Consider the following 20,233-nt stretch of genomic DNA (forward strand, 5'->3'; position numbering starts at 1 on the left):
AAACAGGTCAGTCTCACAGAAACCCAGTGAGAAGTAACTCAGAGTTCCAAAAGATTAGGGTGAGTTCACCCGAGTTTCAGTCTTTGTTCGTCAACTCTACATAGTCTGCTAAGGCAAAACCACTGCAATAATACCTTCCCTCCTCTTGATTGCAGAAATCTCCAACTGAAACCCATACAGACTCCTTCTCCTGCTGGACTGTGGAGTGACTCAGTTAGCTAGTCAGCTAAATAATTAACCAACCAATCTGTATTTCAGTATATAAGTGAAGAAAAATTACAAGAAAAATAGAAAACTGAGAATAGCAAAATATCAATAACTCTTTCCCCACCATCACATTTAAATAAGAAAAGAGTTAGTGAATGACACTGGTTTAAAACAATTTAAAACTGTTTGGCTAAAATCAAATAAAGAGAGGTATACAATTAAAATGAAAGAACTTAGTTTTCCCTCAGAATTTCCTCTTTCTATTTCTAACTAACACTGCTAGGGTTTCCCTGTGTTGGAAAGTTAACCGTAGCACTAACCTGCCGCTAAATGCTTCAGAGTTAGGAGGAAATAGACTATTTTTTTTACTCCTATAGCTGTGCTTCTCCCAACCCACACAGGTCAGATGTCCCGTTGTAAAACAGCTGACCTGACTACTTGCACCCAGTGGAGTTTATTGTTCCAGCTACAGGGAGTCTAATGAACATGCAGAAAACTACCTAACCCAATTCCAGAAACTTCTGGGCATGGCATGCTAATTGTGCATGTGCCTAGCAATGGTGACCCAGACACAACTCATTCCGCTTTCTACCTTGGCTCTAGATGTCTTAGAGAGATCTCTCCCTATTTGGCACATGGGTACACTAGCAAGTAGTACAATTGTTAACTACAAATCTGTTTACCCATCTGCTGTGCTGTGAAACATAGTTTCAATGACTTCAATCAGATTTACTTAGATTATGGAGAGCATTTACAAGAGCAGAGTTCAGCCTAAGGTGGATGTTACTTCATATGGAAGAACACAGCTATCAATTATTCATTTGAAGTAAACAGACTTATATGAAACGGCTGTATTAGTGAGATTTAAAAAAGACAGAATAGAAACTGAGACAGAGGAAGAAAGAAAAAGAAAGCAAGCAATACGCAAGGGCAGAGGAAGAGGGGAAACAATTAAGTGATGAAAGGATAGTCTCCATTATACCAGACATGCAAGCACATTCAATCAATGCACAGAAATGGAACCAAGAACAACCAAATAGGAAACTGAATTCACACACAGAAACTGATTCTCATCTCACATTACTGTAACTCCATTGACTTCAACGGTTGCTCCTGATGTTCAGAAATGAAGCTGGGAGCAGTATCAGACTTGCATTGCTCCTTACAACCCCCTCAGACCATAGGTAAGGAATATAAAAGAAGCTGAAACAAAAACACTTTAAAAAGATCCATCCCTAAATAGGTTTCAGAGTAACAGCCGTGTTAGTCTGTATTCGCAAAAAGAAAAGGAGTACTTGTGGCACCTTAGAGACTAACCAATTTATCTGAGCATAAGCTTTCGTGAGCTACAGCTCACTTCATCGGATGCATACTGTGGAAAGTACAGAAGATCTTTTTATACACACAAACCATGAAAAAATGGGTGTTTACCACTACAAAAGGTTTTCTCTCCCCCACCCCACTCTCCAGAACCTTTATAAACACAGTGACCAATGATGTGTCAAATACAGTGGTTTGGCAATTGTGCACAAGTACTTTCCAGCAGCATGGAGCACATTCATCTTTTATATCTAATGCTCTATTTACTGATATGAAGCCACATCATTGTGAAAATCCAAATTTAGTACATTCAAGAATACAGAAATGTACTGTACAAAAATGGAATGAAAAGAATAGCACTTGAAATTTACCCTTTTCACGGGAATTTCTGTCAAGTCTATGATTTTGAATCACCAATGTAGATATTACAACAATATGGAGAGTTACAATGATGGACCAAACTACTGTGCTCTAGAATGTCTTCACTTGTGCGGCTCTAGGATACTGATGAAGATTTGAGTAAGGTTGGTTCTGTAATAGTACCATTACATGCCACTGAGAAAAGGAAGACATAGTCATGGACCTTCAATTATTGTCTACATATCTTAGATACTTATACTGCCCCCATCACGTAATATCTAAGCACCCTCACAATCTTTAATGTATTTTTCCTTGCAACACTATTGCAGGGGAGAGTAGGGCTATTATCCTCATGTTACAATGGGGAACTGAGGCACAGAGAGGCTAAGTGACTTGTCCAAGGTCACACAAGAAGTCTGTGGTGGAGCTTGGAATTGAATCCAGGTCACCAAGTCTTAAGCTAATGCCCTAACCACTGAACCATCCTTTCTCTATTAGAAGAGCTCAGATGTGTTCTCAGCACAACTCCTCACTGCTTCTACAGACTCCTCTGCTATTGCTTAAGATTTCCTGAAATCAGCTTGAATAGTTTGGAAAACTGTTCTACATCATTTGCTTCTTGGTCAGATTCCCCTTCAAACAGGGCCCAAAGAACAGAGGAATCAGTGGAGTGGTGTTTATACCAGCCCCTCAGTTGCTTGTGTATTAAACTTGGGCTTCCTCTTGTTGATGTGATGAATTAGAAAGTGACCTTCAAGCTGTTGTTATCCATCCTGGAAGTAAAGCTAATGCCCCAGAGGCTATGGAGACAGAGGCTTCCCCCAAGCAATAACAGCAGGACCCTTAGAAAAAGGAGAGATTAATAATGTGGTTTTCCTGCTTGAAAACTTTTCCGACTTGATTTCTGACCAGGAGACTAAAATGCTATGTATTTCTGTTAGTAAACAGATGAACTACATTTCACTTAGTATATTTTTATCATGGTGGTTGGGCACTTAGTATGCAGTCTGCTTGCTCAGTTCTAACCAAAGCTGTTTGCCATCGAAATCTCACCTCCCTGAAACATTGCTTCAGTATATTAGCTAAATTTCAAAAAAGAGATTTTTTGCTCACTCTTCTGGTCTGAGCGTTTCCTCTTACATTTTTAATTCCTCGTATTTCCTTCTCAAGCTCCTGCCAATGTAGTTTTTATATCCTTCTCTCTGAGGATCAGCATTGCACGCTCTGTGCAAGAAATATGTTTCTGTAGCTGATCTGTAACTGTTGCTCTGTACATGACACTAGGGGGAGAACTCTTTGACCCTTTTGCCAGAGAGCCGTACTTTGAATGGACCAGTTCTTAGATGAGTTGCAATGGTTTTACATGATACCGTGTGCTGTTTGACCAGGGTACGAAACAAACAACTACTGTATCTGCCAAAAGTTACTAAGCTGTGCATTGGAGCTTCCTTCAATATATAATAGAATGGATGCAAGATCAGCGTAATTTGTGCCTCTCTCAGAGCGGTGCTATTGTTTTTTGATACTCCCAGCCTTCTCCAGAAAATAGATTTAGCATCCTTAAATCGCTCCTGAACTGCTCATGTCTGGTAGTATATAGCATACTATATGAGCCACTGAGCCAGTTTCATAAGAAAATGTTAATAAATCAATGAAGTGGCATGTAAATGATGGAAGATTAACTGCTCACATAACCAATACAATAAATAATCAAGAGAATCCAAATTTAATCACGCTGAGTAACTTTGCTTGTACTAAAAACCCATCCACTTGCCTACATACATTTGCATATTTTTCTAAGTGTTTCATTTCTCACATAAAGCAGATATCATGAGGTTCAGGGCAAAATACACTTAGGTCTGAAAGGTGCGGTACATCAACTTCAAGACTGGAGATAATATCTATCACATAATTTATTTAAGGTATTAATTTACAATACAAGAGATAAAGTAACTAGATTTTTAATAGAGTGCAGCGCCTTAAAAGTTCAAATTCATTGTGTGACATTTAATCAAATGCTCCAATATTTTCTTCTACGAGTTCAACTATATTGCTCCATTTTTTTCAAAGCAAAATGATAATTAATAGTTGTAAAAATAACCTGAAAATGGAATATGAAACTTTCTATAGGAGTAAAATAAGCAATATTGATGGGAACTTCAGTGTTAATACCATACATGTTGCTGGGGAAAGGAATATGGTTTTGATACAATGAAGTTTGCAGATTCTTTCACATGCCCTATATATAGTGAATACCCAGATCTGGAACAGAAACTATGTGCAACAGCTGTTAAGAGTGTATTGGACCACAAGCCTGTCATAAACATTGCCTCTTAATCTGAAAGTGTCTCCTTTTTCATTTCCTTTAAACCAACCTCTGCATTGCATTTAATCTGAAACAGAATGATTCTCCTAATAGGTGCAACAGTGTTTACAAATTGAAAACCTAGTTATTAAACTAAATCTTGTTTCTACAGACATTTCCATTAACACCATAATATCTTCTAAAGAGGATCACTCCAACATTTGGCACATCCATAGTTTGCTCTGCATTTGTGAAATTGAATCATTAGCAAATTAGCAGTGCACATGCCAGGCAAAGCTAAGGATGAAAAGGGATCCAGCCCTGTTACTCAGTTTCATTTTTGTATCTAAACCGCTAAGGGAACATGTGTAGGCACAGAAAGTGCTTAACATGACAATCAGGGAAACAGGATGTTAAAATGTTTTCATAGTTAGAAATAAGGAAACACACCATTTTCATGTCCTCTTCTATCCACATGGTAGATTTTCACAAACATTGCTACCAATTTTCAAAGGTGTTTAGAGGTATTGGAGGTCTAATTTGAGACTCCTTAAAAGGAAATTTATTTTCAGACGGTGAGTGCTCAGAATTTCTTAATATGAAGACCCTATAAGATGTCTCAACTTAGGCAACCAAAAATTCACTTCTGAAAATGTAGGCTATTACTAGAAAGGAGACATGATAAAAGAATGTAATATAATGATCTAGAAAAAGTAGCTCACAAACTTCTATTCTTCCTGTCTCCTAACAAAAGAACAAGAGGACATTCAATGAAAATAAAAGATGAGAAATTTAAACTGTTGAAAGGAAATATAATTTTCACACAAACTGTGATTAAACTCCGGAATTCACTGCCACATCAAGTTGCTGAGGCCAGGAATTTAGCAAGATTCAAAAAGAGATTGGACATTTATATGTATATCAAGAATAGGCAGAGTTACCATAATTAATTATAACAAACAAATTTGTGGAAGAGATATTAAACCTCATGATTAAAGGCTTCAGAGGGGTAGCCGTGTTAGTCTGTATCAGCAAAAACAATGAGGAGTCCTTGTGGCACCTTAGAGACTAACAAATTTATTTAGGCATAAGGTTTCATGGGCTATAATCCACTTCATCAGATGCATGGAGTGAAAAATACTGTAGGCAGGTATAAATATACAGCATATGAAAAGATGGGAGTTGCCTTACCAAGTGGGGGGTCAATGCTAACGAGGACAATTCAATCAGGGTGGATGTGGCCCATTCCCAACAGTTGACAAGAAAGAGTGAATATCAACAGAGGGAAGATTACTTTTTGTAGTGCTAATGAGGCCAATTCATGCAGGGTGGAAGTGGCCCATTTCCAACAATTATGTTTATGTTATGTTTAAAGGCGTAAGACTTATCTCTAGCTATTTGAGATTAGGAGGAGACATAAATGTGGAGGCTAGATTACTCCACATCTGCCTTCTTCCTACACATTCATCGGAAGTGTCTGGTTTTGGCCCCTGTTGGAAACAGGACACTGGACTAGACACTCAATCTGATCCAGTATGACAATCTCTGTGATCCTAAATTTTTACGTATTTTCCACAGATTTTTGTTTGAATCAAATAGAATGCTAAATCTTCTTGTTAGCCACATAAAGAATCCATATACAGAATATTCAGACCCTGCTCAGAAGAGCTTCATGTTACCCTGAATGGCTTCCCAAATCAGTTATATAGAAAGAACAACATTTGAACAGAGAACCAGTGTACTTATCTGACCACACAGAAGCTCTGTCTTTCTAAAGGTTAACACACAGGTTCCACACCAGGAATGAAATTCCATATCTTAAGGACTTAAGTTGTAATCAAGTGGTGCATAGGGTTTTGTGCAGGCTTCCCTGAACCCTGAGTGACTTTCACCCCTCATTAAAGAAAAATAATCAGTTAATAATAAGTCACATTTTATTTGATGAGTACAACCATGTGCTTGGTGCTATAAAGAACAGTAAATAAGACACAGTCCTGACCTTTGCATGGTGTGAGAAATAATAAAATGACATTCTAACTAATCACAGATTATTTTTAAAATGTTGGTCTTTATTTTCTTTCCCTTTTGAATCCAGATGAAAATATAGAAATGGAAAGACTCATTAGAACTTACTACTCCATAAGCATTATGTACTGAATTTATTTCACTCACCATAAAGGAAATAGTCACTATGAGTGGTTTATAATCACACTTGCTGATAATACTCCCATTTTGAAGTTGTGTCCAAAAATAAAGTTAAAGTCAGTTTTATATTTTTGACTTCAGGGATATATCTTGATATTGTGATAGATGTTCAGTAAACCAAATGCTTGTTTTGTTATATCCCAGTCTCTCTTTCATACAAAGGACAGAAAAATTGATCCAAATTTCCCCAGAAGGAGTTACCTAGATAGGAACATATGCTGATTGCAGTATATTACTTGAAATGAGAATGGTCTTGATTTATTTTTAAAGTAAATCATAATCATAATAATAATAAGAGAAGCCGATTGAAAAATGTTTGATTCTTGAAAGAAAACAAGAAGGTTTCGTTGGCACCAGATATTTTTAATTAATTCTATCAACCCCCAAACTTCCCCTTTTGTTGACAAAAAATGCACTGCTAAAGTATGTTGCCATTTTGCAATGACTCTGGAAGGAATGAAGACTAACAGTTTACGTTCATAGGGAGAGAAGAAATGTTGAAGGAGACTAGTGGGAGTTTCGTTCATCTGAGGAGAGCAGAATATTGCAGTGCCTGGTGGTTTCACCCTACATGCCCAGAATGCTGGAGTTACCAGTTCCTCCTCTATACTATGGAAATGGCAACACGGTTTAACTCTTCCATTAATATTGCACATAGGGAGTGAAATTCACCCCAGTGCACGGGGCTAACAGAGGCCAATGCACTGAGAACAGTGGGGCAGATTCTCCACTCTGCTTCAGTGTAGTGCAGAGTGAGTAGTATAGGGAGCCAATTGTGTCTTTATAATCCTCAACCACCTAACCTCGAGACAAATTAGAACTGTGCCGGAGCAAGGCAGAATTAGCAATAGGGGAGCTCCCCTCCACCACAGTTGATCTCTGTGCTACTAAAACTCGACCACAGAACAATGTCAGCATACACTCCAGATACACTCAGGATAGGGGGAGAAGCCAGGATTTATGCCACAGAAAGTGTTCTTAGTGGATTTGGGAATCTAACCCAGTAGATGGGAGTTAACAGCTGCTTGTAGATTGTAGAGCAGAATTTTGCCCATGGTTTGAGACACATGTAAAATGCATTTTAAGGTTTTTCTTTCCTTGACACACAGAACAATAGAAACACACAGATATTAATTTTTTTCTTGTAGCAGGCTGTCTGACAAGTTGGGTTGGCTAATCCATACTGTGTAATTTCTTAGATGACACAGAGCCTTAAACATGTCCCTCAAAAACCAGAAATAAGAAAAACCGCTTCACATATCATGGCGTTACTCTGAATGCTGAAGATTACAATTATATTTTGATATTAATCTTACTATTGCAATTTGATTGTTGTGATCTGCTCTATCAAAACGCAAAAGACAGTATACATCTTTTAAATAGAATGCTACAACACTGCAAAGAACTGACATTTCTAAGTACTATAGAAACTTCCAAACATCTAAAATAATTCATTAAAATGAGATAGCTTTCTGCTGTAACCTACGTGGCATGGAATATCACACTGAGTAAAACCAGTTTCTGCATTTTTTTTATTCCCTTGTGTTGTCTTTTTCCATTCACAATTACCTGTAATGTTTTGATGTCTTCATAAGAAAACTGCACAGTGGGAACCCCAAGATGGTTGATGAAATAATCAGAATCGCCCTGCATCTGCACAGAACTCACATTGGATCCTGGGCACTTCATTTTCCCCAGACAGGTAAGGCTCTGACTCTGAAAAAAACAAATCAAGAGTTCCAGTTATTTAATTATTTGCAACTGACCTGTAATGACTCAAGATGATATCTGATATTTATGCAGCATTTTCAGCTTGAAGGACCCCAAAGCAATTTAAAAACACAGGCCAGATCTTCCGCTGATGCAAATCAGCATGCATCAATTCACATCAGCTTCGAACCTGGCTACATATATAGACAGAAATAATTTCATCCACCATTTAAAGGCAGCAACCTCTGTGGTGGAATGTTTAAGTGTGCACAGCCACATGGCTGATTATTTCAGAGTAGAAGTGAAGGTGAATATCATATTCAAATGAAAGAGTGGTGGGGGAATTTAGGTAGGCAGATGCAATTACCCAAATTGGCCATGATTTGGGGAATTAGCATCCTACTCTTACAAAGAATGCCATCCGATGAAGTGAGCTGTAGCTCACGAAAGCTTATGCTCAAATAAATTTGTTAGTCTCTAAGGTGCCACACGTCCTCCTTTTCTTATAGCACAGATGGTGAGCTTTAGAGTTGCAAAGAGTTCTTTCAGAATTAGTTCCATAGGTTATAGTCCAATGTCCAATATCAGGGTGAGCGAGTTTGGAGTTGGGGGACCTCAGTCTTGTGACTCAAACTTCCCCTGAAACCTTAGCAGATCTGAGATACAGGATCAGGGCCCAAGACTTCTTTTTATAGTTTCCTGGCAGCCTCTTGACAGTAGGTGAATAATAGGTAAAACACTGTGGCTTTGAAGTAGACCTATTCCTAAGCCTCATCGATAATTAGCTACATGGATTAGCATAAGGCAACTACCTATCTACCGCCATTCACAGATAGTTTATTACATACTTCAAAGAGAAATGAAGACAATGATATTACCACATTCCCAGTTCATCTAAATATTAATATTCCCTTTTGATCTTTGAATCAATAGAACACAGTGACAGACAGGAACCCTCTGGTTACATCGTTAACCTCTAAAAAGATATAGGTAAACATAGACTACAATCACTATCTTCTTCCAATTCTTTAACAATACAAGTCTACAGTTCAAAGCTGTAGTCTATATAACATGACTATGTTAGCTATTTATAAGAAATAGCCTTAATTACAATTTACATACTTTCCTAATATGTCTTTAAAAGGTAGAATTTGGGTCATTTAGCCTGCAAGTTGCTTAACCCTTTCACAGCTCCCTAACATCAGAGCGCTGCAGCAGATATCTGGTCATCTCACTTGAAATGTTCCATGAAATGCTGGCATTTTAAAAGACTGTGCTATAGTGGCTCACAGACAAGGGGTTAAGGAGTGAAATGCAATGAAAAGGTTGAAACTAAGTATAAATTTACTGTGCTATTGGTTTAAAAAAATTGGTGCAATAATATCTTCATAATCCTTGTGCCACAGGAGTAGAAGTGTGAGCAACAAGAGTGATGTAGTGGTGGGAGTCTGCTATAGACCACTGGACCAGTGGGATGAGGTGGATGAGGCTTTCTACCAGCAACTCGCAGAAGCTACTAGATCGCACGCCCTGGTTCTCATGGGCGACTTTAATCTTCCTGATATCTGCTGGGAGAGCAATACAGTGGTGCATAGACAATCCAGGAAGTTTTTGGATAATGTAGGGGACAATTTCCTGGTGCAAGTGCTAGAGGAACCAACTGGGGGGGGGAGGCTTTTCTTGACCTGCTGCTCACAAACCAGGAAGAATTAGTGGGGGAAGCAAAAGTGGATGGGAATCTGGGAGGCAGTGATCATGATTTGGTTCAGTTCAGGATCCTGACACAGGGAAGAAAGGTAAGCAGCAGAATACGGACCCTGGACTTCAAGAAAGCAGACTTCGACTCCCTCAGGGAACTGATGGGCAGGATCCCCTGGGGGACTAACATGAAGGGGAAAGGAGTCCAGGAGAGCTGGCTGTATTTCAAGGAATCCCTATTGAGGTTACAGGGAGAACCATCCCGATGTGTCGAAAGCATAGTAAATATGGCAGGCGACCAGCTTGGCTTAACGGTGAAATCCTTGCGGATCTTAAACATAAAAAAGAAGCTTACAAGAAGTGGAAGATAGGACAACTGACCAGGGAAGAGTATATTATTGCTTGGGCATGTAGGAATGAAATCAGGAAGGCCAAATCACACCTGGAGTTGCAGCTAGCAAGAGATATTAAGAGTAACAAGAAGGGTTTCTTCAGGTATGTTGGCAACAAGAAGAAAGCCAAGGAAAGTGTGGGCCCCTTACTGAATGAGGGAGGCAACCTAGTGACAGAGGATGTGGAAAAAGCTAATGTACTCAATGCTTTTTTTGCCTCTGTCTTCACGAACAAGGTCAGCTCCCAGACTGCTGCGCTGGGCATCACAGCATGGGGAGTAGGTGGCCAGCCCTCTGTGGAGAAAGAGGTGGTTAGGGACTATTTAGAAAAGCTGGACATGCACAAGTCTATGGGGCCGGATGCGTTGCATCCGAGAGTGCTAAAGGAATTGGCGGCTGTGATTGCAGAGCCATTGGCCATTATCTTTAAAACTCGTGGCGAACGGGGAAGTCACGGATGACTGGAAAAAGGCTAATGTAGTGCCAATCTTTAAAAAAGGGAAGAAGGAGGATCCTGGGAACTACAGGCCAGACAGCCTCACCTCAGTCCCCGGAAAAATCATGGAGCAGGTCCTCAAGGAATCAATCTTGAAGCAATTACACGAGAGGAAAGTGATCAGGAACAGTCAGCATGGATTCACCAAGGGCAAATCATGCCTGACTAATCTAATCACCTTCTGTGATGAGATTACTGGTTCTGTGGATGAAGGGAAAGCAGTGGATGTATTGTTTCTTGACTTTCGCAAAGCTTTTGACACGGTCTCCCACAGTATTCTTGTCAGCAAGTTAAAGAAGTATGGGCTGGATGAATGCACTATAAGGTGGGTTGAAAGTTGGCTAGATTGTCGGGCTCAACGGGTAGTGATCAATGGCTCCATGTCTAGTTGGCAGCCGTTATCAAGTGGAGTGCCCCAAGGGTTGGTCCTGGGGCCGGTTTTGTTCAATATCTTCATAAATGATCTGGAGGATGGTGTGGATTGCACTCTCAGCAAATTTGTGGATGATACTAAACTAGGAGGAGTGGTAGATACACTGGAGGGCAGGGACAGGATACAGAGGGACCTAGACAAATTGGAGGACTGGGCCAAAAGAAATCTGATGAGGTTCAACAAGGATAAGTGCAGGGTCCTGCACTTAGGATGGAAGAACCCAATGCACCGTTACAGACTAGGGCCCGAATGGCTAGGCAGCAGTTCTGTGGAAAAGGACCTAGGGGTGACAGTGGACGAGAAGCTGGATATGAGTCAGCAGTGTGCCCTTGTTGCCAAGAAAGCCAATGGCATTTTGGGTTATATAAGTAGGGGCATAGCCAGCAGATCGAGGGATGTGATCGTTCCCCTCTATTCGACATTGGTGAGGCCTCATCTGGAGTACTGTGTCCAGTTTTCGCCCCACCCTACAAGAAGGATGTGGATAAATTGGAGAGAGTCCAGCGAAGGGCAACAAAAATGATTAGGGGTCTGGAACACATGACTTATGAGGAGAGGCTGAGGGATCTGGGATTGTTTAGTCTGCAGAAGAGAAGAATGAGGGGGGATTTGATAGCTGCTTTCAACTACCTGAAAGGGGGTTCCAGACAGGATGGTTCTAGACTATTCTCAGTGGTAGAAGAGGACAGGACAAGGAGTAATGGTCTCAAGTTGCAGTGGGGGAGGTTTAGGTTGGATATTAGGAAAAACTTTTTCACTAGAAGGGTGGTGAAACACTGGAATGCGTTACCTAGGGAGGCGGTAGAATCTCCTTCCTTAGAAGTTTTTAAGGTCAGGCTTGACAAAGCCCTGGCTGGGATGATTTAATTGGGGATTGGTCCTGCTTTGACCAGGGGGTTGGACTAGATGACCTCCTGAGGTCCCTTCCAACCCTGATATTCTATGATTCTATGATACTTCATGGCAAAATCTTAGCAAGGAAAGTGTAGTAAATGCAAGCTGAAAGCAAGAAAATAAACCCAAGACTGAGTACTAGCATCACATACTAATGTAGCTTTCAAATGCATTAGGTAATTAAGCACCTTATAAAGAGGCATAAAGCCTTTCAATACCTATGATAGAAAATAAGCTGCCTAGGTTTTCTTAAGAATAGTAAGAGGTTAAAGTAGTCCACAATGCTTGGATGACAGTCTATATAGTATATTACAACTCCTTAGTGCCCTCCTTGTAATTGAATAGCCTGTTTCAAAAGTACTTTGTTCATCCTTTAACATTTAAAAAAATAAATTCATGAGACTAGTCAATTACAAAGAGCCAGGTCCCAATATTCTTTCTTCCTCATATAGAATAGCACATGTACGACACCACAAGCAGAGTCATCTCTGTCAGTCAGATTGTGCTGGAGGAAGGCATAATTCAACATAAATAAGAGCACTGGAATCCGGCCCAAAATTTATTTAAAGTACTTTGAGGTGATATTCCAACCCGGACTCCAACTACCAATTATTTTGTGGTTTTGCACTCCCATTTTCCTTTATTCTTGATTATTTGTTTCTCTCCTGCTGTTGTGTGAAGACCCATCCAAGCATCAAGGGAACCTGGCTCACTAACTAGCCAGGAGAAAAAATGGATCTGTCTCTAAACAAAGGGCTAGCTTCTCAGCTAATGTAAATTAGTGTAGTTCCACTGACATAAATTCTTGCTCTTTAAAGTACAGAAAAAACAAACAAAAACAGGTATAAAAATTAAAAATTAATCCTATGTGCTCCTTGTAATCATAATTGTTAAAACATTTCAGATAGAAGTTTGATTTTTTAAGTTGATTGGGTCCTTTCATTCCTGGTGTCTCACTAAACCTCCCACCCATTCTTTAAATAGTAGTTTTCAAACACATTAGGCAGACATTTAACAACTTCACAATGTGTGACTGTTTAAAGAAGTGAAAAATCCACCCACTCAGTACTGTTATGAAACCAGCCAGATCCTGTACTCTATGTACTGGGAAAGGTTGTTTACAGATTAATATGTTTAGCGCTCTTATGTGATCAAAAGGAAAGAAAAGAAAACCTTCGCTTTTCAAAAATGTTGGAATCCTTGTCTAGAAAGAGCGGGATAATAGAGAGTACCTTTCATTGTCCTTCCTTACGAGCCTGATTCTGTAACTCTCACTTATGCCAAGCAGTACTTACTGACATAAATAGTCTGATTGAATTCAATGGCTTTATTTGATAAAACTGAAGTCACATTAGAAGCAGCAGAAACTTGTCTGATGCTCCTTGTATACTCAGTTCAATAAAGAGATGTTTAAAAATAACTAACTATATGTGACTTTCATACTTTAACATACGTGATCCACATCAAAAATGCAATACAACTTACGTGTCCACATACAAATACATGTACATAATATTAAACACACACACAAGTTTAAGAGTTTCTGTTTGTGGAAACGGTGCAGCAAACACAACTGCTTAGTCAAAGGCAAATCATGTAGTGAAAATGTGTACACTATAGGTTAAAATGGAAGAGTTAAGTCCAAAATAACTTTTTTTATATATCTTTAACTATGAGCTAGACATTTTCAGGGGTTGCCTAAGAAATACCAGTCTAGTAGCATATTTTTTAGCTTGTGAAATTAGTGGTCTTCCGTAACTCCATCGCCCTCTGTCCCCACAGCAGAGAAACACACATCTAATGTACAATACTAGTACATGAAAAGAAAAGGAGGACTCGTGACACCTTAGAGACTAACAAATTTATTTGAGCATAAGCTTTTGTGAGCTACAGCTCACTTCATCGGATGCATTCAGTGGAAAATACAGTGGGGAGATTTATACACACAGAGAACATGAAACAATGGGTGTTACCATACACACTGTAAGGAGAGTGATCAGGTAAGATGAGCTATTACCAGCAGGAGAGCCGGGGGGGAAAAAACCTTTTGTCGTGATAACCAAGGTGGGCCATTTCCAGCAGCTGACAAGAACGTCTGAGGAACAGTGTGTGTGTGTGTGTGGGGGGGGGGGCGGGAAATAGTTTTACTTAGTTAGTCTCTAAGGTGCCACAAGTACTCCTTTTCTTTCTCTTTACAGTGTATTCTCCCCACTGTATTTTCCACTGAATGTATCCGATGAAGTGAGCTGTAGCTCACGAAAGTTTATGCTCAAATAAATTTGTTAGTCTCTAAGATGCCACAAGTACTCCTTTTCTTTTTGCGGATACAGACTAACACGGCTGCTACTCTGAATACTAGTACTTGGTTTCAATGTTGAGTACCTTTTTGTTTCCTACGTGACAATGTTACAGAGACACCTTCCCTCTGTATGTTGTATTGCAGTAATCTGACTACTATCAGGATTATGCAAATTGGTAAATAAGGTCTGGCAATGTTGTACAAAATGAGATTTTCACAATAAACCATTAACATTTGCAGATTTACCTGTATCTCTATGTAAAAATGGATCTTACCGCTAGTGAAAATTCAGTGTTTGAATTTTTGAACATCTATAGTGTTTCACGAAAATTTCCAGCATTTTGCTAAGCAAGGACATTTTTGTGAAATCAGAATAAAGTGTGAAAACCTCAAATGCAGAGATTTATTAACTTAATTGATAATATTTCAGAGAGCTCTAATTGTCATTCATTAAATTTTACGTGCTAATATAAAACTATTTTTCCTCCCTCTACCCTGATTTTCAAAGCTCCAAGCATCTGTAATAGAACCTGTGGGTGCTCAATACCTCTGAAAAGAAAGATTGTGTTATAGGACACCAGGCACCCAAAATGAAAGGGTATTGTGCCTAAGTATTACAACATACACACCGATATTTTCCACTGATCTGAGATTTTGCAATACTTAGACACAATATGTTGGTTAACGTCTTGGTACCAGTATGTGCTTTGCCATCGAAGGATACCACATTAAAAAATTCCATTAATTTCCAACTGCAGGAGGAGACAGCATGAATTGTTAGCATTAATTCATTTGCTAGTGCATTTACCTTGCTTTTCAAACCATGTTTTCTGCTAGTTTTTGCTGTTCAGCTTCCTCAAGTTGTAATATTGCCAGATTTTACCATGCACACCATATGAAATCCATTTGCTATATGGTGCAAATGAAATTTTAAAGGGTACAGTCTAAGGAAAAACCTTTGTGTGATGGGGTATTCACCCCACACCTGCACAGATTGGGTTAAGGTGGTAAGAGAGGCCAATTAAGCTATAGGCTGTACCCGATGGAAAGCCAGGAAGTGCGAAGGCCTAACTGCTGATGAAGTGGAGCTGGGGAAGGAGCAAAGCTGGGCACTGTTTATAAAGAGAGGAAGTTGGCAGTAGACTGGGGGAGATGGGCCTGCAGGGAGGGAAGCCTGCAGTCACAAGAGGGAAAGGGTGAAGCCTGAGAAAGGCAGGGTAGGATACAGTCCAAGGATGGAGCAGGAAGGGTATGAGAGGGATGAACCTGAACAGCTGGTTTGAGCATCCCTAGATTGGAACCCGGTGTAGAGGGCATGCTTGGTTTCCCCTACCAGCCACTATGGGAGTAGCGAAGTCAGCACAGTAGTGATGGAGACTGCCTGAGATTTTGAAGAAGGAGACTCTGAGAATACCTCAGAAGGAGAAGATAATGGTGACTTGGCCAGAGGGATAAGCCATAAAGGAGAAGCACTGAAGCTCCAGACCAGTGAGAGAGGAGCCACAGAGCAAGTGACTGAGGTAAGGGGCTGAGCGACTGCTGGAGGGGATGCTGATGGTGGTGAGCTGATTACCCAGATGAGCCACAAGGAGGCACCGCCAAGCAGTGAGTAGCAGACCCTGTGATAGTCTGTTATTGGATTTCTGGGCATTTCATCTACATTAGATATTATGGATTGTATTTCCCTTTTTAGCTTCTGCAAATGACCTGGTCAGTTTCAGATTTACTATGTTAACATGATTAAAATGCAAGGGAAGCCATGTTATCTCAAACTGAAGAACTGTGTCAATAATCTATTTTTTCCTCTATGCATATCAGCAGGGTCACTCTAGATTCTGAGGTTGATCATTCATTACATTTTTAGATATTTTTACTGTAATTTTTCACATATAGATTTTGACGATGTCTAAAGTCAGCGCTAACTCAAAATAAGTAGCTGAAGCACTGATCCAAAGGCCATGGAAGTCAATGGGAGTCAACTGGATCAGGCCCTATGATGGCTTAGTGCCTCCTATAAGACCTCTCAGGAACTGCTACAGACTGATTAGACCCTTGCGAGGCAGTAATGGGCAAGTCACATGTTTGACAGGACAGAAGATGTCATGGGAAAGTTAAAAAGGAAGACAATGTTTCACAAGAATAAGATACAGACCTTCAGAAACTTTCAATCTGATACACGAGAAGTGAACAGGTTTTCTGGTCAGCCTGACTGTCACGATCAAGTTATATAATATCTATCATTGTGACATCTCTCATCCGTGCCCCAAAACCTATTCGTTTAGCATCAGCAGTGTAAACAAAGATCTTTTTAGTCATCCCACAAGGGAAGGCTGCTTTAAAAGTGCAATCAAGGTTCCACAGAAGCAACAGGCGGTACCCAACAGATGGACTGCATCTGTATATCCCTTGGCTGCATCGCTGCGGCCCTTAGCTCACCTGCTATGCCCACTTCCTGGCCAGCACTCCCCACTCTGGGGGCAAGGCTTGCCAGCTGCAGGACCCCCAGTGGAAGAGGGGTTTCAAGCTCCTTGTGAACTTCTGACTCTCATTTAGATCAATGGATCAAATCGAGAGTTCCTTACTCAGTCCTTACACAGACATGGTAAATGAGATCTGAATTTTTAAAAAAAGCTGAATTAAAGACTCAGGGCTGGCCCACTGAAAGTTGCAGATGCATGTCAAGATTTTGCCTTATCTGCTTAATACAATTGGGTCTCTCTGAAAGACTTGTTCCTTAAAAAAAAATTCCTCATTGCTCTATATAGAACAACATAAGGGAAGACTTTTTATTATGACAGTCTAATAGACTGATGTTTTGTTACTATTTCAGAGTGAATGCTCACTGACTATAACATAATATTTCATGCTTTTCGCAACACCACATAATAAACTTGGGCATGTCTACATGGGGACAATCAAAAGTTAATCTGAATTAACTACAGGTGTAAATTTAAAGTGGTTAAATTAAACCTCAATAATCCCCTACATGGATGCTTTTATTCAGAATTAAAGTAGTCTTAATTTCATTTCGATTAATTTATTTTCTGCTTAGAAAACAGCCACTTTTTAATCCTATTCAACAGGATTCTTAAAATGAAAAGCTTCAAGACAAGAGGATATCACAATACAAATACATGCGTTCACTTCAAACTATATCATTTCACTCAGTTCATCACTCTGCAAGTACTGAATCAAAGAACCACTTCTCACTGTGAATGAATTGTGAAATGCAGTGGAAAAGAATATTGGCATTTCTGAGTTGACTGCTGGTGATCTGTCTGAAAAAGTGAGAGCATTGTGACACTCTAGCAATATGGAATAAATAAAAGCAAGAATAAGGTTGCTTATTATTAATTATTTTTATTGCAGTATTAGATAGTGGCACTGACAGAGGATGGCTGGACTGCACTCTGCTAGGCACAGTAAACAGTTGCTGCCCCAGAGAGCTCTCATTCAAGCTTATGATAAGACACAACAGGTGGATGAAGCAAGCAAACTAGAAGGGGAGAATGAAGTAATATTAAGTTATTGTACACTAGTATTCAAATTATGGGGCAGTATATATGTGTACTTATGACAGTGCATTTTGATACAATATTCTTTAAAACAACATATAAATAAGAATGTGGCACACGCACAATGCTTAGGGTTTGTCTACATGGAGACTGAGTGTGTAGCAAGCTAGGATGAGTGTGTGTAGAGTGTACCACAATCTGGAGTCAGAAGGCCTGTGTTCAACTTAAACTTCATTCAGCTTCACACTTTATGAATGAGACGTGGTGGCAGCGTTTGAGCTGTGCATTCTCTGCAGTGCAGTAGCTGGAGTCATGGAACTTGGTTTGAAGTCCCCATAGCCCTGGATTTTGCAGATGCAAACTTAGCCTAGTAATGGACTGGGTGGAAGGAACAGATCAAGCTGCGCACAGACCTGGCCATGCAGGGGGATGACAACAGCAGGAAAGTAAATCTGTTATTTTACCTTATTGGAGAACAAGGCAGAGCAGTCTACAGCACTGTGAAGATCACCACTGCCTCAAGCCTCAGCACAGCAGCCCTATTGCTCCCCAAAACAGACTCAAATGGATATAGGTTTTTCACTAGGGAAAAAAATCTGAAGAGGAGGAGATAGAGCCCTATGTTACAGTCGTACACACACTGGCAGCTACATGCAATTTTGGGGACTTGTGAGGATCCTGCCACTAGAGAGACACCAGGAGTGGACTAAAGGAGTTGTGAGGGGTGCAGTGACACCCAGATATGAGATGACTACACAAGTGGGATGAGTGATCTGAACAGAGGTGAAAGTAAGCCGGTACGCCCCGGTACGGTGTACCGGCAAGATCCGGTGCGCCATACTGGGGGTGGATCGGCTTCCCCAGGTGCAATTTAAAGAGCCTGCGGCTCCCAGCAGCGGCTGGAGCCCCTGGCCCTTTAAATTGCTGCCAGAGCCCCGCTGCCGGAGCCCTGGGGTAGCGGCAGCAGGGCTGGGGCGGAGATTTAAAGGGCCCGGGGCAGTACTGGCGGCTGAGCCCTGGACCTTTTAAATCATCCCTGGAGCCCCACCGCCGCTTCGCCAGGGCTCTGACAGGGTCCAGGGATGATTTAAAGGGCCCGGGGTGGTAGTGGCGGCTGGAGCCCTGTCCCTGGAGCCCTGCTGCTGGAGCCCTGGGGAAATGGTCCTCTGGCCCTCCAGCCCCGCCCCTTCCGCCAGAGGCCCCACCCCTTCCAGGGGCCAGAGCCGGCCCCAGCCCAGCCCCATACCGGTAAGTCCCTAGACTTACTTTCACCCCTGGATCTGAAGCAACAGGTGCTTAAGAGCCAGCAGACAACATCCAGAGCCATCCTACAGAGTAGGGATGTAAAATGTTAACCGGTAAACATTAGTCTTACCGGTTAACCCACCTTAACTTTAACCCCTGGGCCAGCCAGCCGGCTGGCCCCAGCTGCACCAGCCCCAGCCGGAATGGCCTCAGCCCCAGCCGCTCCAGCCGGAGTGGCCCCAGCCGCTCCAGCCAGCCTTTAATCGGTTAACCATTTAAACAAAATACAGTTAACGTTTTAAATGGTATTTACATCCCTACTGCAGACATACTGAGATTATCACAGAACATAGAGACAGAGAACCATCCAGCAGCCAATCCCACATAGGGAAGAGTCTAGAAACACATTTTACTCGACTTGAAGACAGGTGAATAGGATACAGAAATAGGTCAATCTCTGTGTGATTGCCTGTTGAGGAAACCAACTATCTCAGACTACGTAACTGAGTTTGTGGTAAAGATGAGACTTCAAACTGGCTACGTGCTAGCAACTTCTGGCCACAGGGATAGAGGTTGGGGATCTCGGGGTCAATTATTTGTTGTTAATGTTTTATATTAAAAGGTTTGTAAAATGGAGAAATGTATCATGATCAGTGGAACTGGAGTCAAAGGACCCAGGTTCCCTGGAGAGTCTGTTATTGAGGGAGCAGGGAATGCAGAGAGTTAGGCTGGAAGCAACTCCACCACACGGACAGAGCAATTCACAGGGTTAGATAAAGTTCCACTTGTTCAACAGCTGCATTCAGCTTCACACTTGGTGGATGCACAGAGCCTCATATTTTCTCAAATGCAAAATAACACAAAATGAAACGAAAAGGAAAGATTAAAATGACATAGATCAAAAAACTCACCCTGCAGAAGTGGCTCCTGCAACTCCTCTCAGGGATGGGACCAGCTCCCCACCTTGGATGTTGTGACCTGGCCACCTGCAGCACCACTCATTCAACTTTGGCCCAACTGCCCCTCCACCATCATGACAAAAGGACAGTTGACCCAAACTGGAGTGGTGTTGTGACCCTGTGCACCAGGTCACAATGACTCGAGCCAGGAGTCAGGCCCAGCCTTGTGGGACAAGAGCCACCACTATGCGTGAG

General features: G+C 41.0%; 1 protein-coding gene across 1 annotated transcript in view; it reads right to left on the minus strand.

Moving 5' to 3' along the window:
* Nucleotides 1-20,233, minus strand: part of NAALADL2 (N-acetylated alpha-linked acidic dipeptidase like 2) — a 517,216-nt gene that overhangs the window by 160,916 nt on the left and 336,067 nt on the right. Inside the window, exon 9 of the mRNA XM_077827191.1 lies at nt 7,967-8,113. Within this exon, the coding sequence (XP_077683317.1) occupies nt 7,967-8,113 (147 nt within the window). The remainder of the gene's footprint in view (nt 1-7,966; nt 8,114-20,233) is intronic.

The sequence above is a fragment of the Eretmochelys imbricata genome, chromosome 9 (assembly GCF_965152235.1).
Source record: "Eretmochelys imbricata isolate rEreImb1 chromosome 9, rEreImb1.hap1, whole genome shotgun sequence".
In the NCBI taxonomy this organism is placed as follows: domain Eukaryota; kingdom Metazoa; phylum Chordata; order Testudines; family Cheloniidae; genus Eretmochelys; species Eretmochelys imbricata.